Raw genomic sequence first — 23747 nt, forward strand, 5'->3', positions numbered from 1 at the left:
GTATAAGTGGAATTTCTTGTATTCGAATTTCTGCTTATTGTCTCATCTCTTGTCAACCAAAGAGTCTGTCTTGATCATCTTTATTCTATGTCCTTCTTGTCTTGGGCAGCCCAGAACTGAACTCAGCACTGCAAATAAGAGTCTTAGCAATGCTGAGTGGAGGGGAAGAGTTGCCTTTCTTGTCCTGGTGGCATACAGCTGATGATATATTTGTCTTTTTTGCATCAAGGGCTTGTTGCTGGCTCAAGTATAAATTGTCCACGAGAACTCAAAGGTCCTTTTCTGCAAAACTGCTTTCTAGGTGGTCAGCTTCCAACTGTATTGGTACATGATGGTTTTCATCCCCAGTGCAGGACTTTGCATTTCCCTGTTGGGAAGATTCCTATTGGCCCATTTCTCCTGCCTTTTGATGTCCCTCTGAATGGCAGCACAAGGATCAGTCACTCCTTCCAGTGTTTATCCTGCAGATTTGCTAGGGATGTTCCCTTGTGCCATCATCTAGTCTTAAGATGTAGAACAGATTGGCACCAGATTAAAAAAATATCTGCAGTTGTCTCCTTATCTATGAAGACAGTCGTCTCAGAAAGTTACAAAGCCAGGCAGGTGTGATATCACCTTTATAAATCCGTGCTGATTGCTTCAAATCACTTTTTTGTCCTTTGTACATTGGGAAGTAGTTTCCAGGAGGATTTACTCCATCACATTCTCACACCCGTTGTCTGTTTTTCCTTCTTGCCCTTCTTGAAGTTAGAAGTGACGTAAAGAGTTTTATTAATTGTATGGGGAATGAGAAGAGAGAATCATCTTTCTTATATATGTTCTCTGTGACACAGGGCAGAGGCAGCTAATACTGCAGTGGTGAAACATATTGTCAGTCTGGGAACCCCTGGGTTATAACTTTCAAAGCAGCTCAACTGGAATGGCCACATTACTCATTTATGAACTCTATAAAGTCAGTTATATCCTGAAAGAATAGCTTGGTAATGTTATTAACTAATGACTTTGCTGTGAGATGAGTTCTCATTTTTGCTGTGTGTAAAGTACTGATGTTTTCTGTGTCAGGTGTTGAGATTTAGTTGAGTTGTTGTTATAAGAACATTACAGCATTTGCATGGAACATGGAAATGCTCTCTTACATTGCATCTGGAAGGCCTTTGAATGCATGCTTAAAATCAACCTATCAAAATTTAACAGACTAAAAATCCTAAAGATTTGGTCCACTAATATTCTTGTGAGGTAGAGGAAAATTAATTGGCTTGAATGAGTTCAGTTTAGTCAACTGTCCTCTGTCAACAACATCTGTGATTTTAATATCTGATAAACAAAAATACTCAAATGAGGAACCTTCCAGACAATGCAGTACATAGGGGTTTTTTTCCTAAATATTGCAGCTTGATGCATGAAATTATTTCTGTTATAAAGCATCTAAGTATCAATAGGCATAATTTTAGTCTGTTAATGAAGTCTTTTAGATGCCTCTAGGAAATTGTGGTCAAAAGTACTGAGATAAATCCGGAGTTTGAAAATGAGCCTGGATGAAGGCCAGCTGTCATGAGAGGTTATTCTGGGCAGAAACTTCTAATCCTGTTTTCCCCTAGGTGGTCCTTGCCAGCTGGTACCGCATCTATACCACCATTATGGATTTCCTTGGTGTACCAACAAAGACATGTTGGACTGTAAACAGAGGAAAAGGGCTTAGTCCTGTTGAAAGCTGTGAAGGTAAATTCTGGTTTATGATGGTTTCTCCTTGGAAGCATGCACTTGTGGCTTTATGTATTTCAGAAATAATAAATACTCCTGTGTTACCAAAGGTGAAAAATGTGGGTTTTGCTTATTGGATAACTCCTCCAGCCTCCATTGAATTCCTATCCTGGACTTCAAAACTTCACAGTTATGGTCTGAGCCTTCATAATGTTGAATTGTTACAAAGAATAAGATGTCCTAAATGTAAGAGCCTACTGTACATGTATTAATTTGTGTAACTTCTGAAGGATTCCAAATACATTCCAACTTCCTGCATTTCAAAATCTCCTCCCTCAATTTTGGAGATTTTTTAGAAAAATCTTACCTAGTGATGCTGCTGAGAAGAATGCTCTTCCTCTCATGAGCTGCTATTCAGCATAAGAATTTCAGCCTTAAACCTTGATTTGAGGTTCCAAAGCAAGGACACTGCCCCCTTTTTTTTTTCTCCACGTTTGAAATACTGGCTTGTCAAGTACGTATTAAACAATAAAAGTACCTTACCAAGAAGTGCTTTCGAGGTGTTCTACAGTCAGTTCAAGCTGAACAATAGATGATAGTTTGTGAAGTTTCATTTTATCATTTAGAATGCCTTTGTGTGATGACAGGGTAGTATTTTTCCTTTGCACAAAGGCTGTAAGAACTTCAGAGCTTGAATGGTTCACTTTCTCTAATTTTGTAAGAAGTAATAAACAGTGTAGAACCTTTCATTCCTGTTTTTCATGAAAACAAAACCAACAGAAGCACCAGCTATTGAGACTACTGTGTTTTGTGAGCATATCATCATCTTACTTTAGAAAACTGTCTTGCTGTGTTTTCAGCAGTGGGGAATAATCAGTTTTGCATATGAAACTGAAGTTTTGCTGGCATTCACTTTAATGAATAAGGCTTTTTATGCTGTATTGCTGAAATGATTAGAGCCAGGAGGGTTTAAAGAAATAGTGGGAAAGAGACTAACGACAAGAAGAGCGAGCACAGAAGTGTCTGTTAATGAATAAATTGAAAGACTTGCATTACTGGAAAATACCTTGGCTTATAATGAAACAAAGCAAGCAAAGAGAACTGTGTGTGATATGTTTCAAGATGGATTTATTCCTGCCAGAGATGGGAAGTGAGAGTCTAGGATCAACTAACCTGTTCTAAAAAGCTCTGTGAAATAAAAATGTATTCTAGAGAATATTCTTAGCAGTATTTCTACCTTCTAAACCTCACAGGTTTTTCTCTGCAGTTAATGCATCCCTCTTGGCTTATTCTGTCACTGACTGCTGCAATGTTATATCTACCCTTACTCTTCCTGGTTTTTTTCAAAGCTGTGGTCTCCTGATTAAATTTTCACAATAGTCCTAATGACATCTACTTTATTCTTTTAATTGTCTCTTTCTGTAGATACACTGAAATTCTATACTGATAGTTTATATATAATATAGATATATTAAGATAGTATACTGATTGTATGGTGCTTTATAACCAATATGGCCTTTCTTCTGTATTTGACAACATATATTAACTGTTTTTTGTTAGGGTTGGGAGACCCTGCTTCCTTTTATGTTGCTGTGATTTTTCTGTTGAATGGATTCATGATGTCACTGTTCTTCATATATGGTACATACCTCAGGTAAGGCAGTTGAGACTGGGCTATTTAGTTGGTATTAACTGTTTGTTTTTGGACAAAATTTGAAAAAGTGAATGTAAAATTATTTTTATGGGATATTGATTATTTGTTTGTACAGCAGTAGTGCTTTTATTTACATGCACGTTGTCACTAAAAAAAAATTGTCGAAAATTTTATTGAGGTTGTATCTCATTGATACGACTGGGTTGTGAATAAAGCTAGATATTTGTATGTGTTTTAAACAGCTTGTGACATATTTCTGCTCTTAAAATTATCACTGTAACTCATTTTTAAACACAAGTTGAATGATGGTGTACTTTTAACCAAGACTGGGGTTTTCCCAGTGCTTTGCTTCAAGTCATACTTGCATGTATTTCCATTTTAACGTAACTGAGAAGGCAAAATATGTTTTGACATAATACATTCTTTTGGACAAATTGTTTGCACTTCCCTTTTTCTAGAAATTCTTGTTTTCAGTATCCGTCCTTACATTTTCATATAAAAATGGATTCCACATTCAGCAGAAAAGCAGAAGTGGAAGTACTTCTGGAAAAAGAGAAGTGTTCTGTTTACATCTGTTTTCACTTGTTGGTTTTGCCAAAAAGTGAAAGGCAGCTATAGTTTCCTCTGAGAGATGTGATTGGTTTCCCCCTCACTCATTTTCTGGCTTCATTGTCATGGGTTTTCTTCTTTTTCTCTCTCAAGCATGTGCTGATAGTTAAAATTAGGAATAGCTCAGTGCAGACACTGTCAGTAAAAAACAGGAGGTTGCCTAGTGCATGTTTTGAGGAAGTAGGTAAACTTTGAATATTTGTGTTGTTAACTTGTAATATTTCTCTTAAGGGAGTCATACAGAAATTTACATTTTATATATGAATGTCATTAAAAAATCAGTGCACTCTTTATTTCTCACTACTTTCTTTAGAAAGCATAGACCTTGAGTTTTGTTTCTGGTTTGGGTGGTTTTTGGCAAATTTTTATTTTGTTTCTAGGGCTAACATTTTTAATGTTAGCTTTCCAAATTTATGGGATGTAAAGTTGAGTTTTACATGCAAGAATGCACAATTCCTGGAGATTGTTTTAGCACTTGGTGTCTTTAATCCTCAGATTTTGTACCCAGAACCTACTGATTCTGTTTGACTTGTATATTAGTGATGAGTGAAGGATCTGAGAGGGTTTGAAAGGGTTTTTTTGGTTGGCTTTTTTTGTGTATGGTTAATTTTTTTTTCCTGTTGTTTTGTTTGGGTTTTTTTTTAAGAATCCTAACAGCTGGCTGCTAGTTTTGTTTAGTAGCAAAAATGGTATTATCTGTCATTCAGAGTAGTAGTGAACTTGTGTGCACAAAAATGTTCTTTGCTTTATATCACATAACTTGAGCAATTACAAATATGTTCAAACAAATATGAACCTTTTCTACTTCTCTTTTGAAATGGGAAAAATATAAGTAATATCTTTGGGTTTACTTTTGCTGTTTATTCAATAGATGAATTTGATTGATATGGAAATATAAAAAATATTTAAGTCAAGGGTTTACAAAGCTTCCTCATGTTAACATTGCAGTATTTCACATAAAAATTATATTGTATCTTGCATTGGCCATATAATGAGTTTATTTTAAATATGTTTTTTTAATGTGCTTGATTTGATTACCCTAAATTAATCTTTAGATCCAGACCAAAATTTCGTGTTGGGTGATTGAACATGCTGATTCTGAAATTTATTGCTCAACATCTTAGGGAAGAAGTACTGCATTTATGTTGCCCGGTTTTTAAAAGCACCGGATGTAATGATCTAAACCAAAATTTGTGAGCAGTGGAATAACTGTTTTCCAAGTTATTAACATTAAAATTGGTGTTCTGCGAAAAGGAGTTGATGTATGAATGACTGGTGTGCTCTGAAATAAACACTGTCTAACTAGTATTTTAATATTGTGTGTACTCTATTGATTGCCTTCCCTTGATGTTTGAAAGCTTTCCTCCCTTACCCCCAGTAAACTTAGCTATACGCAAGTGCTGCTTCATATTTTTTAAGCAACATTGACCATGATAAGATTCTCTTGTACCTATTTTTCTTCTTTTCACAGTGGGAGTCGTCTAGGAGGCCTTGTTACTGTGTTGTGCTTCTTTTTCAATCATGGAGAGGTAGGTTTCCCTCTCCCACCACTCCTTTTTTTTTAAATTATTATTGAAGTTTAAGTTAATTCTGATTTCATTAAATGTAGTGATGTTGCTTATTTATTTGAGATTGAATTTAAATAACTTAAATTCAATTAAAATAATAAGACAATTGAAAGCAAAATAGACTATGACTGAAAAATACATAGCACAGTCCAATGTCCCTTCAATGCTTAAAATAAAAAATCAGAAAGGAAATATAATGTAAATTGGTCCTGAGATCGAAACTTAGTAGCACAATGGCTTCAAGTTTCAAAGCATCAAAATGTTCTATTTTCATGCCCATACCATGCATAACTGGGCTACATGTACCATATGAGTAAGCTTCAGAAGCTTCTTTAAATTGCTATATATTTTACTGGCAATTCATCAATACAAAGAAAAGTACAAAGAAACCTCTGTATTACTTATATACTATACCCAGGATACACAGAATTTAGAAATAGTGTATGTATGTAAAGGATTCCAGTGCTAAACTTAAGTAAGCTGCATCACAGGAAAGAAGAAATAGAGGAGCTGTCACTTACATCATCTCCTGGTTTTTCCAGTTAATGCTGTTCATGTCATTGTTTCATATTTTGGAAGAAAAATCATAGCTTTCATTCTTATTCCCTTGAGCTATTTTTTTTTCTTTTTTTTCTTAGTGCTCATTTTATGAATGGAAATTTGTAAAGAACTTCTAAATGGAAACTAAATACCTTATAAATTAGTTTAGGGATGAATTTGTTTTGTTTTCGTACTTTACTGAGCTGAACTTGGTAGAGAACACTGAGTTGTAAGAATATGTATTGTACATAACAGAACTAGAGATGCTTCCATTCACAGTAAGCTTTGACAGATTTCTTATAAAACAAAAATCTGTATGATAAAATAACTATTTAAATAACTATTCATTTGAAATGTCTTTTGTTTAAATATCACCCATGTATGCATGGGGGATATTTAAAGAATTTAGGCATTCAAGAACTTAAGCATGTTAAAGCATTGTCACCTATGGATTTTGAAGTGCCTGTTTGAGAACAGATAAACATTAGAGTTGCTAAACTTATTTTGTCTTCTGCGACTGTAAATACGGCATTTTATGTGGATTTCTGTTCTTAATGGCATCCAGAAGTGAAATGATGTTTGATCCTTTGCTAGTGAATACTAATAGAATAGGTCCTGTTGTGCCAAGTCTGTGAAGGTGGTAAGTGTAACTTCAGAAAGAAATGTGTTGAAAACTTACAGGTAGTGGTGGCAAAAAACCATTTATTTCACTGTGGTACAGTGCAGTTCTTTCCATAGATGACTGTAGGAGAGCTTCTCTCTCTCTGTGAGTGACTTGACTTGGGGAAAAAAAGCACAGATAATGTATTTTGGAGAATGGTGTGAAATCAGATCTGCATAGCCCTACACAGATGTTGTCTGGGCTTAGGTAGGGCTTAAGGAAGGCGACCCTAATTCAAGCTCAACTGTATGGATTTCTGGAGAACAATAGGAAATACTTGCAGAGGTGCAGCGTTGGATCCCAGTGGCACTTCATGTTTGGACTGTAGCTGAATGGAATAACTCAGACTTATTTGATATTGTGTATATGACTATGGGAGTACCTCTAGTTCCAGGTGCACAGGGGGGTCTCTCCTCACTGGGTGCTCTGTTGAATACCGTGCTGTGCGTGTGCCTGTGTGTGTGTGTAAGAGATGCCCAGCTGTTTGACAGGCTTGTGATTATGTGCAAATCATCTTGTGTGGGTCGACAGTGGGTGCAGTCGAGCTAGACCAGCTGCCAAAAACTTCCTTTCCTATTTGGGAAGGATAGGACTGAGCTACACGAGTAAGTCTGCTGCAAGCCTTGGTATCTCAGCTCTAATGCTATGTAAAAATGGTATGTAAAAATGCTCTCTGACTTTGAGCTAGTGACCCTAAGGCTGTATGTTTTGGTTTGTGCTGTGCTTGTGCTACTGTATTTTAAAGATTTCAAACTTAGACAAATCTGATATATTTCTACCTGCAGCTGAGTGAGTTTATAGCCTTGATAAATCATCCACAGATGATTGAGTTTAGCATTACATTCCAAATATGGAAAAGTAGCGTAGCCCATGCTAGTCAATCCACTTCTGAGGATGCGTCCTTTTTATGGTTGTGTATGTTCATCATTTTTTTCCTCTCTTATCTTCTCCAGTATCATAAAATTTGGTGAACCAAATGTTGCTGTAGTCTTGAAAATATGCAAAATGACTACACTGCTTTAGAATAATCATGATTATATTTATTGCTTATTAAAAAAAATTAACTCATCAGATCTGTGCAGTCAGCTGAGGACAGCATATTAACACATATATTTATGAAAGGTTTATTTTAATGGTAATTGGTGCAGCTTTTACAAAGAGTGATTCTAGATGTCAGAGACTGTGATTAATGTGATGGGTTTCTGTTCTTTGCTTTTATTTTGCACTGTTAATTTATCGTACTTGGGAAATAGCAAGACAATAAGCAAGGAATTATATAATGTTGATTTTAGTGACTTGTTTGGTAAGACAATATTTTTAAAAAGTGGTTTAAAGATTCTTGGAAGCAAAGGAGAAGGAACATCCTGGCAGCAGTATCCTACAGTATTTTCGTAGATTTATTATTGTCCATGTTAAGATGAATTACATTTTTCTCTTGTAGTTGTAAAGAACTTACTTCTAATTTTTAATGCAAATCTCTTGATAGCAAATTTGAACCTTTTTGTTTTGTATGTCAAAGTGCTCCTGTAAAGTTGTATTTGTTCTTTTTTTTAAGGTCAGTGCAAGCACTTTATAAAAAGCTGAATATAAACAGTCAACAGTTGTAGCTGAGCCATTTGCGATGAGGCCTATTATTTATTTGTCATGAACCCATTAATTAGGAAATTAATGAAAAAACTATTCAGTTGACTTCAGTGTAATATGCTTTGCTTTATTAGGGATAAAGAGTGGAATACATAAGTTATGTATAAGTAGTATAGGGTCTGTATGAGCTTAATTTCATGAGTTTAGTGTACTGGCCTGTTTCTCAGACAGCTTCAGATTTTATACTTAATGTGCTGATACTAATAGAAATGTGAAATATTTATAACTTAAAGAACTCTAGCATAATGAGGAATATATTGCTTTATCCTTCAGATCATCTTCCAACACACTGTCTGTAAGTGTGGCAAGTCACTGCATGAATTTGAGTATTATTTACCTAGAAGAGTTTATTATTTCAGCAAAATCAGGGACAAGTAGCTGCTGCTCTGCTTTTTTCTTGGATATTCTCTAGCTGCCACATTTCATTTTGGAAAAGCAGTGATCTATTTTAATTAAACAGTGTATATTAGGCCCCAAGTGTGGAAGCCACTTCGTTTTCCTTCCTCTTTTCTGCTTCCTGGCTTGTTTTTTAACATTCTGACTAAAACCTCATATAGCTTGGTTTTTGCTTTATTGGAGTATCTGTAGTTGTTCATTTTTAAATACAAATGCATGGTTTTATGGAAGTGTATCAGTGAATGTTGCCATCTAACCCAGTTCTTATTTTCAGTGCACTCGTGTCATGTGGACTCCACCTCTTCGTGAAAGTTTCTCGTACCCTTTCCTTGTGATGCAGATGTTGCTTTTGACCTATATTCTCAGGTACCTCTCAGTTTATACTGAGTCTTTACAATGCTTTAAAAAAACTGAATGTCATAGAGAATTTATTTAAGTGCCATTATTTAAATATTTATTTAAATGCCTCCATGTGCCGTAACAATGGTATCATTAACAGAGAAACTTTCCTCTGGCTGTTACATTGCAGACGCTGCACCAGTAGAACTGCAGTCATATTACTCACTTATTAAAAGGAAAAACTTTGCAACTTGAAGACATGATTAACATAAAAATCAGAATTACTGTGTTGGCAAATACGTGTCTAAAGTAAAAATCAGAATTTTTGGTTGATGTCCCTTCCTTCCCATGAGAAACAAGCTGATACTTCATCAATTGGTTTTGTCCCTCTTGGAGAGTGGTATGTTGGTTGAACGTAGAGTAAGCCTATGCTTTGTAACAGAGAATGCTATAGGCACCCATAAACTAGTATGTTCTTGCAGTTTTCTATGACTAATTAACTAGTCTCATTAACTAGTTCAATTATTTAGAGCAGTCTAATTACATTAATGCAGGGATACTCTTGAGTTCATTAGCCCTGCTTTTTCTGGTGATTATTTCTGGCTTGTAACATGATTATGTTCCTGTCTTGCCTCTGTTTTAGAAAATAAGCATGACCATTCATACTTAAGGGCTTCTCCACCAACTCCATTGCATCAGATTTACAATGTATTTATGATTTAGCTGAACTTAGTACTTATAACCACCAATTTTCTTTTATTAGGTCATACTGATTTGTAGTTATTGATATTTAAAGCAAAAGTATTTCATGCTTGTCACTATTTTGTGTTTTTTATATGAGGAAAAGATATGTACTGTCTAGAATTTAGTGAAACTTGAAACATGACATGTTTCAGAATTGAACTTGCACTTGAATCAACACAGGATTAAGTATTTTAAATAGCATTTATTTCAGGACATGGAGAATAGATTGGGGTTTCAGTTACAGATGAGTTTCATACTTGTCATTGTCTCCTTCCCTGAAACATCACTCAGGATTGCTAGCAGAAAGTTGAAGAAAGTAAATATGCTAGAAATGTGAAAGAGAGGAGTTAAATCACTTTCAAATGCAGACTATTCTGAAACCATTGTAATTTCAGCTGAAATGGAAATGATTGTGACCTGACTGTAGAGTTGTCACAAGAAGGTGAAGCACTTGCAAATGTCGTACTTTGGCCTGCTCTACTGCATACTGCCAGGAGAAGACTTGTTTGGTAATCAGTGACTCATCAAATACTTAGGGAACATTAAACATCAGAGCTGTTGTCATGGAAACCCAAGGGAAAAAATACTAAATTTATTTAAGCAGTGTTATTTGTAGTTGATCAATATTGCTAGCTATCTCCCAAGGTAACTGTGTTTTCATTGCATTTTCTATTGTGCTTTTCAATTATGTGCAAGCATCTGTGTAATTGTACTTACTGATGCCTATTCTGTCTCTTTTTCCCAAGGATTCCGAGTATTAATACAGGAAGCTTGATTGCACTGTGTGTTTCTAATATCTTTTTCATGCTTCCCTGGCAGTTTGCTCAGTTTGTTCTTCTAACTCAGGTGAGCCCATATTTACCTCTAAATAGCCTCTTTGTCTAACCTGGACAAATTGACTGCTCTGTATAGACGGCCATTGAATTCACAACTATACTTTCTTTTTAGCCAGATTTCATTCTTGCTGTCAGGAAAGATTCTCACCATTTACCACATCAATCTTGCTAGTCTTGAGTTTAAAAGTTGACTATTTACACCACTTACCATTCTGTCTCCAGGACTGAAAATATTTACTTTTCCAATATAAACAGCCTCTAGCCTGAGATGAGTACGTTAAAACAAGAAAAAAAACTTTGTCTTTTGAAGCACAAAAATAAAAAAAAAAAAGCATTGATCAGGCTGTTAAAAATTTTAAATGTACCAGTGTTTGCATGGCATGTAATATCTGGCATGATTTTGCATGATTTTCTATATAATTTTGATGAGTCTGTGAGTAGTGCTGTAGTCTTGAGATTCTGGATAGTTGAGGTAACTGTAGTTAGCACTGAAATCTAGTGAATGCTGACTGGAACTGTAGGATACTATCACACAGCAACTTTCTTTGTGTTTGAGGTGGTTGAAACGTAGTCTGTTGACTGAAATCCATCTGTGTCTCCAGACCTTTTCACTTATCTGCCTTACTTGAAGCAGATGATGCCTGGTTTGAGTTGATAGCTTTAAACAATCAATATAAGCTGTGGTATGCAAGGTTTCTAACTGCATAAGAGGAAACCAATAAATTCTGTAAAATATTGAGAAAAAGTCGTCACTATAACTTGTTCGAGATGCTGAGCCTGAAATTTGAAAATTTCAGGTTTACTTCATAATTTCATTAATTTCCCATATGACTTTTAAGAGGCTGTCTAATCCATAAGTCAACAAGCTTTATTTTCCTCAGCAGCAAATTGTGAATGTTTCCATACTTGGCTGAAAACTTAAAATTAATGAGTAATTCTTTTGTGGTTTTGACTGATATATTTTGGGTTTCTTGGTTTTGGTTCGTTTGGGGTTTTTTGTTTGTTGGGGTATTTTTCCATTTTTGTTTGGTTTGGTTTATTTGGCTTGGTTTTTGTTTGTTTGGTTTGGGTGTTTTTGTGTTTGGGTTTTTTTAAAATTTTGTTTTAAATTTAAAGGTGAAAAGTAATGTGTTAGTGCTTTATTTTGACGACTTGGATTTTTATAAAGTTGAATACTTATTTAGTAAATATTCAACTGTATTTGATAATGCTTACTTAGAGCATCACAACAGGTTTTTTGAAATAAATAATTATGAAACACCTAAGTACTCAGCAAAAAGTAGCAATAAAAGTTAATGATTGTTTGAATAATCTTTTCTTTTGCATGAAGGAGTACACCAGTGCAAATTGTTTTAACTTCCTTTTCTCACTTTTGATTTTAGATAGCTTCATTATTTGCGGTGTGTATTATGGGTTACATTGACTCCAGCAAATTGCAGAAGATACTATCTGCTCATATGGTAATGCTTTTTTAAATAAACCTTAAGTCTCCTCAAACAGGTCATAGCATGAAAACAGACCATTTGTCTGAAGTGTTTTCCTTAGTTGCACAAAGGTTGAAAACATGCAGTGATAAGGGAGGGAGGGGTCTGGATTGAAACTAAAATTGGGTTTTGAAAACTACTGTAGTCTTGACCATGCAAAGATCTTGTGGTTTAAATATTTGGGGAGATACTTAGAAAGGAGGACAAGAAAATAAACTGTTAAGTTGAAAACCAATTTTTTTTTTCAAAACTATATGAAAAAGTCAAGAAAGAAGAGAAAGATAAGTAAAAGATGTGTAAGTCTCTGCATAATACCTGATTTTCATTTTTAAAGTTGAGAACGTGATCAAGTTTTGCTTTTTGAAGTGAGATTACAGTTTTAAATACAAAGGAAGATGTAGACAAGTTTTTTTAAGAAATGTGATGGTGTTTAAATTTTTTTTTTGCTAAAACTGTGTTATGCTAACTCAGTGGGTGAAAAGAGAATATTTCCCCAGAAAAGTAACTAAATCCTATTTCATATGTTTTAAAACATTTTTTTAAAATACTGTAAATGATAAACTAAAGGCAGTGGTAAGTTTTATGTGATTCATTTCTCATGTAAAGCAGGGACAAAATAAGCAGATTTGTTTGGTAGCTTTTTGACAGAAGCAGGATGACATACTTAAGCTTTCTGGCTTATGTCAATAGCTATATCATAATTTAGGTGCTGAAGTGCCATAAATAGCCTATTTTCAGATAGATAAACAGTCATGTTATGTTACAGAGACAGCTTATTGAATCTGGCTAAACTGCCAGTCTGTTTCATGGTGTTTTCATTTTTTGCCTCCCTCCTACCCTCCTCCTTCTGTGGAAAATGAAAGTCATAACTATGTGAAGAGGGGAGTAGAAAAGTCTGAAAATTACTGTGTTATTTTTCCTTATTCCTGTGTATAAAAGAAAACAGACCTTGCTTATTGATTTTTGCCCTCCAAGTTGGAAAATGTAATTCAGATTGCTTTCTGTTAAAAAAGAGAGCACAGTAGGTCAGGATGGTGGATAAAAGTTGTATTTCAGCCTTGAATTAGGTACATATGATTGAACAGTCACAGTTCTGCTTCCTTGACTTTGATGATGATGGTATTTTAAATAAATATTTGTCAGTTAGGAAGAAAGAGGACATGAAACATTCTATATAATTTTTATGTTTGTCCAGAATTCTAAAAGGTAACAAACAGGATGGAGCGAACTCATACAATAATTTAGAAAAAAATGAATATGTTAGTTTAATTTCTAAAGTTATTTCTATTGTAGTACATAAATTTATCCTTGTGACCAGGATTTATTATTTTAATAAATAAATTAAATTTAATAAAATAAATTAAATTTAATAAAATAAATTAAAACAATTATCTGCACTTGGCTACCTGCTGCCATTAGGTCCTTACAATCCGTATTTTCAGAACAAATCTGCAATTATATCAGGATTGCACTATGCTGTAGAATAGGTGTTTTTAAAATTAAAGCTGTTAACACATTAGGTAATCCTTAGCTTTTCTATTCTAAATTGAATCATTTTTATTCTTTCAGGTATCTCTTCTGGTGTGTTTTATTCTGATGTTCGGTAATTCAATGTTACTGACATCATATTATGCTGCATCTTTAGTAGTTATCTCGGTAAGTTGCTTAAGAGGAATCATATGCTGTGCTGAGACTGCAGTGCTCTACTGTTATATATGTATTGATATAAAATGTGCAACTGCTGCACTACCAGACAGATGAGAAACATGAGAAGCAGAATTAGACTATAAAGATATCTTGTGAAAGGGTAAATGCTAATTCAAGAAGTTATGGATTTACACCAAAACCTATTTGTAAGAGAAACTCAGTTAAGACTCAGCTCTTCTACTTTTATAGTTCTCTTCCCTTTATAAAAATATAAAATTTACCATGTATGTAATTTTGTCCAAAGTAACTGTAACACAAGAAGCATGAGCAAAGAGGAGCTTCATTTAAATGCTTTTTATTGATAGTAAATCCTCTAGTGCAGAACAAATGACTAAGCCATATATAGCAGTGTTTAAGACTGTTTGAAACTGCTGCGTCATACCACTGTGTTAGCGAATTTATTCACTGAAGATTCATCATCTCACCATTCATTATCTTAATTTTTCTTTAAATCGGTAAAAACCCCACAACCTCTTTCAGTTTTGTATTGTTCCTCATAAAGGATTTATATATGTAAGAAATAGGAGATAAAGTGTTCTGAACAGATCCTATTTAGCTTACTGCAAATCATCTTGATTTCTGATTCTTTTTTGTCTGTTTATTTATATTTTGTCAACCAGCAGGAGTGTGGCAATTTCTCACTTATGCTAGTAGAAAACTGCCTTGGCTGCATATTTGCTGTAGTATAGTTTGCTTGTTATGAATCTATTCTAGTTTCTTGTAGCAGCTTTTGTAATTATATATTAAATACAGGTTGAGTTGAGCTCTCAACCTGTTGAGTTCCTTGCCTGTTTTCTGCTTTGATAAAAGTATTTGTTGTTTGTGTGTTACTTGGATGCTTATATTGGCCTCAGTCTCACATATGGACTGGATTTCTGGAAGCTTTTAATTACATTGTTCATCTAATTAGCCTAAAATGAGTCTTCCTTGTGTCATAAAATGAACATATTGTGAAACAGAAAGGAGTGACTCCTACTGCCCTCCATGCTCTGTTGCTGTACTTGAAAATTGTTTGTATTGTGCTGCCAGTAATTTATTTCTTGCTTCAGTGTCTTGTCGTTCACAGAAGCACACAGAGCTCGGTTTCCCACTGGTTTTGATTTAAAGAAGCTTAGAACTGAATAATACAGAATCTCCTTATTTGTTCAGGAGAAAAGTAGTCTTCCATTAATTGTACTCGAATTGCAGAAGTGTTTTTATGTTGGCACATTTTGCCAGTGCAGGGTGAAATCATACTATATATATTCGTATCTCAGGTTGTATTTATTATGGAAGATTTTTTAATAAATGAATATATGATGCAATAGGCTTACCAAAAGGAAAAACTGCGGTACTGGAATAGATTGTTATTATTACATTACCTGAAAATGTGCATTAATTTTTTTTATTAGGGAATTCTTGAATGGAGTCCAAAAGTCTTGAAAAGGCGCAAAAGAGAAGTCTATGTATGGGTAAGGAATTTTGAATATTTTGTATTTCAGAGAAAAACTATGACATTTTGGTTTTGTCAAATACAGAAACAACTGCTCGTTTCGTTTCTAATAATTGAAAATCAAAGAATATTGCTGAACTACTGTCTTTAATAAATTGTCAGTTGTCAGCAATTAGTATTAAATTCCTAAAGAAATAAAGAGAGCATAAACACACATTTATATCAGAAAGCTGAAATAGCTTTTAAATGGCAACATGTTTCATTTCACATTGCCAACTTTACATGTTTACAAAACCCAAGAACTGTATGGAAATCCTTTTAAAATAAATGCCAATTTAGAAGAGGCAAGTAAAAGGCTAACAGTGCTTGCAGAAATGGAGATTAAGGTACTTCATTAGGTAATCATTAAAATGTGTATATCTATATAATTTTTTAGGATATTTTTATGACAACAGCAAACATCTTAAAATTGCATAGGGAAGCAAGTCAAAGTAAAATGCTGTAGAGTGTGTGGGTGAGGTTGGAGGGTAGTAGAAGTCATGTCCAAACAGGGAGAACACTCCCAAAACTCTGATGAATAAAATGTAACTCTGTAGGAAACGTGAGAATTGACTTGCTGCTTAAGTCATAATGTTAACATGGGAATGGGAGCCTACCAAGACTATGCCTGACTTAAGACCATCATTCTTACTAAATGAAGGGTAAGCTGATAGCAAAACTGGATGAAATTCATACAGTTATTATAAAGGAATTAGACTAGGAAGGAATTAAAATATTTATAGCAAACTGCAGTGCATGTATACATGCCTAGCTGTAGTACCAGGGAAGATCAGACTGTAGGCAAATTTCATGTCAGGTTTCTGCAATGGAGATCCAAGGCACTTGTGGAATGGCAGACTAATAAATTTGGGTTTTGTAAAAGAACAAAAACATGTACAATGAGGAAGGTGTTAGGCTGTATGTATGTGCAGCATAATGAGAGACATCCAATGCAGCCTTTGTCGAAGGAAGTCATGCTTTGCAAAAGTGTTTGACTCCTCTGAAGGCTGTAGATAAGGGTGTGTGGGTGAATGTCACGTACATAAATTTCAGCAACTTTTTGGAGAAGCTGTCTAACTGGAACTATAAAAGAAGTTAAACTCCATGAGATAAGGTATGAATGTTAGAAGGTCAGAAACAAAGGGTTGGGATTACATGCTAGGTTTTCCAAAGACCACCATGACTCTAAAAACATATGTAAAATAATTGAACCTAAATAAGGTGCTATCATTCAGCAGAGAAATCTCAGTATTCTTATGCAAAGTTCTCTGAACACACCAATTCATTACTGCGCTGGCACCAAAAAGGGGAATACTTGATGGAAATCACAGAGAAGGACCTGTAGAGAAAACAGAATTTCTTTTTTTTATTTTATTTTGTAAATTCATATGTAACATTGTAAATATTGCATGTAGTCTCAGTCAATATGTCTTACATAAAAAAAATTAAAAACTATAATGCGTTCCCCCAAAATCTATTGACATTGAGTATGAAAATAATTATTAATGTAGATTTACCAAATAGCTGAGATTTTAAAATACATTAGAATTGTACATCTTCTAAAATAAAGGTAAATATAACAAAACTAGTGTAGAAAAGTAGAATGTAATTATAGTTTTTTTAGTGCCCCATATGGTAGCAGCAATAAGCTTATAAGGAATAAGAAAGTTATTGTGGAAGAAAAACAGCCAGAGGCATTCAGTAAAGGATTAGGATATCTCCTAGGTATTTAGGTTTCTTAGCAGCCAATAAATGAGATGATTGAATGCAGCCCATCGTCACTTAAAAACCCTGGTTACATTCGGGCAAAGATCAGGTTTTCTTTGCATTCTCTCTGAAACCATCTGCTGCGAGTCCCAAGTACAAGATACTGAGACAGGTTGTTCTATTTAGTTGATCCACTTTTATAAGGAATTAGCTAGATTAAACTACACTGCTAAGAATTTAACCTTCTTGTTACAGGAATAAACTTTATACATAACTAAAAGTAGTAACTGGACATACTTTGTTTATATTTCTATCAACTTCTAACCTCAGATCATCTTAAGACAGTGCTATAAATCAGCAAATTCCTCCAAAGATTTGAATTACCAGGCTAGCACAACCTGATAATATGGAGCTGCTCTTACCCTAAAACAATCCCTACACACTGATAGGCACAAAACAGATGGAATAGACAAAGAGGCTGCTCCTGTTTAAAGATAACTTTTCTACCCCCTCTTCTGCAATGTTGTATGCAGTGGTACAGCTGTAGTGTAAATCAGTGGTGCAAAATTCTTTCAGCTGTAACAACATAGGAGAGTTTATAAGTAGTAGCTAAATTCAAGAAGCCTTTTAAAAAAGAAAAAAATTTGTAGAAGATAAAGACATCCATTTCATTATAAATATATTTTTCAAGGTCATTGAAGGATTTGCCTGGTTATTTGGAACAGTCACCTTGAAATACCTGACTTCTCTTGTGTTTGGAATAGCTGATGATGTAAGTTCTTTTATCAGAGTATCTGGTTGGTATCTTTTAAAAATTTTGTCATTCCTAATATTTGATTTTGACATCTTACTGATATACTTCCCTAAATTTCCAGAATTTGTTTTCAGAAGTGCAAGAGAGATTGTATGTTTGCTTTTTCTATCATTATGTATTATCACTTTGAGATGTTATTACCAAAATTTGCGAAAACACAAATATCTTTACTTTTGTCTACGTGAATGCTCTACATGTTTGTTTTTAAATGTGGATTTATAGGGCTTTGTTTGTCTTGGGTATCTTCTACCTGCACCTTTATTTACTCAGTTTGTCAATTCACTCTTCTCCTAAACTAATTTTCAGGACACTTTTGAAATGCTTCTTGTAACAGGTACAGCCTTTGCTATATTTCAGCCCCTTTATTCTGTTGTTAAAAACCTGTCTGCAGATGTGTATCAAGGGGTAAAAGATAGGAAGGTAGAGTCTTAAAATATGACTACACAAAACTATACTCTTGTTGAATACGATCACTTTTTTTTGCTGTTTCCTGCTTTTTATTTAACACTGTACAATCTGTGTTAGACCCAAAGATGTTATTTTATACACTGGAAGTAGATTTTTGATGCTCTTGTAACAACACTGTAACTGATATAAATTTCTGTTCTAATTAAAAATATTTCTCAATACAATATAATTTCTCATATTTATAATACTTTGTTGTGGAAAACAGGACAGTTTTTGCTTACTACAGTTCGGTATTTCTTTTTTTTACCAGGCTCATATAGGAAATATATTGAAATCTAAATTTATTGGCTACAAAGATTTTGATACGTTAATGTATACCTGCGCTGCTGAGTTTGACTTCATGGAAAAAGAGGTAATTTGGTCAAAATATGTGATTTTGGAAGAGGGAACTTCTTGCTTTAGCTTTATTTGTAACTCAAACATTTGAGAACTGCATCTCCTACAGCCATCATAAGTTCAAATACATACTTGAAAAGAGAAATTAATGAACTAAACGTAAATTTAATTGGGTTTATTGCATTTAAGTGAATTTCAACCAAAGCAGTGTTTTGATTTTAGATCTAAGAAATATGCTTGCTTGAATGAAAGAAATGCTTCCTCAGGAATAAATGAAAGGTTACAGTTCTGCAAACAAGATTTTGTGGGGTTCTCAGTACTTGTTTTTGAGTGTATGGAAAATGTACTGAGAGCTGCAAGGGCCTTATGTAGTAGTTTTAGACTATAGAACAGCATTGAAGCTTCATAATGTGGCATTAATAGACTTCTTTTAATTTATCAGTGCCTAGATATGCATTTAGAATGTTTATAGATGAGTCAACCTATAGTACTCAAATTCAGATGAGATAGAATCTATGTCTTATCTTTGGATGGCTTGCCAAAGAACTGGAAATAATTTACTGATGACTCTAATATTAGGTCTTTAGTATGATTCCTGGGTGGAGTTTACATTTACATTTTACTCTAGAAATATCTCCTTATATTAATTTCTTTAAAATGGTGATTGAAATAATTACAGACGAAAGAAAGCAATTAATGAACTTGATTTCCATTTTAGACTCCAGTAAGATACACAAAGACTCTGCTATTACCAGTTGTTCTGGTGGTTTTTGGGGTAATCATCAAAAGGGTAAGTGATTGATTTACTGAGTCACTTTTACCTTGAACTTACATTTCAGTTTTTTTGAAGGGATTGCTATTTATTTATTTATTTATTTATTTATTTATTTGAGATGGAAAGAAATTGATGTGGTGGGTTAACCTTTGCTGACTGCCAGGTGCCTGCCAAGCCATGCTGCCATTCTCTACCCTCAGTATGATGGGGAAGGAAGAGTAGGAAAATCTCATGGGTCAAGATAAGTACAGGGGCCTCACTCTCTGATTCACTGTCATGAGCAAAACAGACTTGAATTGAGGGAGACCAAATTAAATTTTTTGTGAATTAAAAATAAAATGCAAGAAGCAAACCAAAAACTAAAACCATCTTCTACTCATCCCCAGGCTCAATAGGTCCCTTCCATCAGCTGCAGTTGTTTTAAGAATGGGGTTGGCACAGGTCCTTTCCATGGGGTACAGTTCTTCCGAAACAGACTGCTCCAGCTTGTGTCCCCCACAGCTTGCAGCTCCTGCCAGAAAACCTGCTCCTTTGTGGGTTCTTGTCCACAAGCTGCAGTTCCTGCCAGGAGCTGTTTCCTTTGTGGGCTCTCTGTGGGTTGCAGCATCCTTCAAGGCATGTGCACCTGCTCTGGCATGGGGTCCTGCACAGGTCTCAGGTGAATTTCTGTCTGTTCCACCATAATCCTTCATGGGCCTCCAGGGAAAAAAAAAAAAAAAACACATCACCATGGTGTTTTCCAAAAGCTGCAATCTCATGGTTCTCATGGAGCACCTCCTCCCGCTCCTTCACTGACCTCTGTGACTTGAGGGTTATTTCACTCCCAATTTTCTTACTGCTCTCTCTGAAACATGCTGCAGAGTTATCTTTTTATAAGCATATTATCAATAAGGGCCCCACTAGTGTTGCTGATGAGTTCAGCTTTGGCCAGTGGTAGATCTGATTTTGAAGCTGTCTGGAACTGGCTCTCTCTGACATGAGGGAAGCCCCTGTTCTTTTCCCACAGAAGCCACCCCTGCAATGCTCCTGCTACTGAAACCTTGACATGTAATACAATCAGAAAAAATACAGGTTTTCAGAAACAGGTATTTAAAATTCTGTATTCTCTTTACAAAGATTTTTGCAAAGGTCCAGTCTGGAGTCAGTGATAAAACTTGATTTGAAAAGAAATTTCTGTTATTTAGCTGATGAATACTAAAACTGGAGTTTATAACTGTTTTTGTAAATTTGATTATGTATAGTTTGTGTAAAAACAACTTACAGTTTGCACAGGAACAGATGGGATAACTGCTAACTGCCTGGCTAATTAAACATCCTCTAAAAGAAGTTTTAGCTAAAACATTGCATGTCTTTTATCTTAGCATTATCTCAAAAAGAGATTAACCAGGTGTAGTTTAATTTAGCAAATTTTGAAAATGTTTCAAAATGCTTTTGAAAGTATGTTCATACTTTTTGTTGTCTCTTGTTTTCTTCAGGCAATTAAATATATTCTGTGGTCCTTATCTCACACAGGCCGTTATGAAAAGTAAGTATTGTCTTCTGTTTCAATGTAAAACTGAATTTTGTGCTGAAAGTTCATTTGATTTGCTATATGCTACAAAATTCAGAATTCTACATTATGTAAGTCCTTTTTGAAAGGTTAGTTATGTGCAATTCAGTAACTGAATGGATGCATTACAAACGCTATTTTTATATTATAACTAAAACTAAGGTTATCTGCTAAACCTGTTTTAGACATCTTAACCCATTTATGCCTAGATTTTATATCTAATGATTTACTTTTCTGCTCTGTTCCTAAAGCAGTATTTATGTGCCTTTTTTTTCTTTTTTTACTATAAATAGTGAATGCAAATTCTTTTTACCCCATTATTTTATTCCAGGTTATAAAGATACCTGAGTTTCATCTCATGGAAATAATTTTTAAAAATCAATACTCAAGATTTCCAAATAGATACAGGGATTGAGGAAGATAGTTATGATTGGCCATTTATTTCAAAACTTGTATAGAGGGGTAGAAAATTCTGACACTTGATTCATGCTTACTAGATCAGTTGCATTGTCTAATGCTGTTAGAAATTATTTTAAAATAAAACCATTTATTCTGTAGTACATAAATAATGATGGGTTTTGGGTTGTTATTTTTTTCAGAGAAGAACGTTTTAACCATGGTGAGGTAAGATTCTTTTTCTGCACAATTTTATTCCTATGTTAATGCAAATACTCAGAATTGAAATGGAGGTTGCAATGGGCTGATGCTCATACACGTGGTTTATTTGAAGCTAAGTACTTGCATCGTTATTTCCCTCAGCTGAAGTTGGGCCTGGTATGTCACCAAAATAACTATGAAATGTTGAATAAAGGAATATACTGGCCAATGGGGGTTTGTGCTAGAGAGGCATCTTGGGTTTTTACTGTAGCTGTTCCTAAAGACATTGAAATTAGGCTGGACTTCCCGTTTTCCACATGGAGACTGAGAAGGAGATTGGTTCCTTTACTGGGGTTTCACATGATGTATAATGTTGAAATTCTATTTTGAGATAAGCCATAATGAATGTTGTAGTACACATGGTTCTTTTTAGTAAAACTGTGCAAGGCAACGTAGTGTGTCCCCCTCTGGAGCCCTTGGCACAGGAAGAGCATGGACCTGTTAGAGCAGGTCCAGAGGAAGTCCACAAAAACAGAGGGATGGAACACCTCTCCTATGAAGACAGGCTGAGAGAGTTGGGGTTGTTCAGCCTGGAGAAGAGAAGGCTGCAGGGAGACTTTAATGGGGCCTTTCATTGCATAAAGGGGACTTAAAAGAAAGATAAGGACAACTTTTAGCAGGGTCTGGTCCAATAGGACAAGGGATAATGACTTAGAACTGGAATTGGGTAGATTTAGGCAAGCTATAGGGAAGAAATCTTAATAACAATGAGGGTGGTGAAACACTGGGATCACGTGGCCCAGAGAGTTGGTAGATGTCTGTCATGGTTTAACCTCAAGTTGCCTTAGAGGAGGTTTAGATTAGATGTTAGGAAAAATACCCAAAAGTATTGTCGAGCAGTGGGATAGGCTGCCCAGGGGAGGAGTTTAGTCACCATCCCTAAAGGCATTTAAGTACATGTAAATGTGGCACTGAGGTCATGGTTTAGCAGTGGACTTGGCAGTGTTAGATTAATGACTGGACTTGACCTTAGAGGTTATTTCAAACCTAAATTATTCTATGATAGTCAATCAGATAAAAGCACTGATTGCAAAAATGCCTTCGATTTAGCACAGCACTTTGGCAAGTAACATAGATTAATGATAGGAGTAATGAGTGCCATAGCTGATGCTTTTTAGAATACTAAGGCAAGGTGCCTCTGATTGTGTCATTATCAAGGATGATCTTATTTGCTTCTCTTAATCCATACTTGTGTATTTTGGGCACTAAAAAGCAGGGTCTCTTAACTTCTATAAAGAGGTTATACAAGAAATTTTACATATTCTGTTGTTGTCTAAGTTAAGCCTGTTAATGTTGAAGGATTTTTTAAATAGCTAGCTGTTTCTCTAGCTCCATTTTCTTTTATTGTTAATCCTTCTCCTTCATGTTATTCCATGTATTAGCATACTATATGCACTTTAGATACAAGATAACAGTAAGTCATTATCGCCATCTGAAATATTAATATCTTTACTTTGACTTGGACTCTTTCAGACAAGCTCATCATTTAAGCTATACTGAAAATGAAGTTGTGTGTTTAAGGCAGAAATGAAAAGGATGCAAATTTACTTCTGTGTCTTGTGGGTTTTTTTTTTTCTTTTCAGCTGGTATTCCATGCATTGCAGCTGTTGGCATACAGTGTCCTAGCGATTTTAATCATGAGACTAAAGCTGTTTTTAACACCACATCTATGTATTATGGCTTCCTTGGTGTGTTCAAAACAGGTAAGATTTTGTCCTGTAGCTATCTTAGTATTTAAAGTATTACACAGATATTTGTCCTAAAGCAGATTTATCTCTGTGTAATTGCTGAATCTGAGGGTACCAGATAAAAATAAACCAGATTATATTGCCTGTCAAAAATGGTTCCATTCTTCCCTCTTGTCAAATAAAGCAAAAGTCTTGCTTTATGCAACTTGTCCAACTGCATTATTATACAAGTTAACATGCTGTGTATCAAGCTTGAGCACAGGGAGACATATCTTAGATTTTACTGTGTTTGCACACCTCTATGTCACTACAAGTTTTTATTGACTATTAATTTTATCCAGTGTTTGTTTACACTGTGTTTTCACAGCTCTTCAGAGCTTATTGCCTTGCATATTTCTT

The 23747-nt window shown here is 34.8% G+C and overlaps 1 protein-coding gene across 2 annotated transcripts in view; it reads left to right on the forward strand.

Moving 5' to 3' along the window:
* DPY19L1 (dpy-19 like C-mannosyltransferase 1) overlaps window positions 1-23747 on the forward strand; it is a 45108-nt gene that overhangs the window by 11199 nt on the left and 10162 nt on the right. For both annotated transcript variants that reach the window (XM_068203923.1, XM_068203919.1), the window contains exons 6-19: window positions 1599-1719; window positions 3262-3355; window positions 5436-5493; window positions 9048-9139; window positions 10603-10702; window positions 12075-12152; window positions 13746-13832; window positions 15275-15334; window positions 17753-17833; window positions 18594-18695; window positions 19398-19469; window positions 20930-20979; window positions 21603-21627; window positions 23244-23363. In XM_068203923.1, coding sequence (XP_068060024.1) covers window positions 1599-1719; window positions 3262-3355; window positions 5436-5493; window positions 9048-9139; window positions 10603-10702; window positions 12075-12152; window positions 13746-13832; window positions 15275-15334; window positions 17753-17833; window positions 18594-18695; window positions 19398-19469; window positions 20930-20979; window positions 21603-21627; window positions 23244-23363 — 1140 coding nt within the window. The remainder of the gene's footprint in view (window positions 1-1598; window positions 1720-3261; window positions 3356-5435; window positions 5494-9047; window positions 9140-10602; window positions 10703-12074; window positions 12153-13745; window positions 13833-15274; window positions 15335-17752; window positions 17834-18593; window positions 18696-19397; window positions 19470-20929; window positions 20980-21602; window positions 21628-23243; window positions 23364-23747) is intronic.

This window comes from Anomalospiza imberbis, chromosome 1, assembly GCF_031753505.1.
Source record: "Anomalospiza imberbis isolate Cuckoo-Finch-1a 21T00152 chromosome 1, ASM3175350v1, whole genome shotgun sequence".
Taxonomy (NCBI): domain Eukaryota; kingdom Metazoa; phylum Chordata; class Aves; order Passeriformes; family Viduidae; genus Anomalospiza; species Anomalospiza imberbis.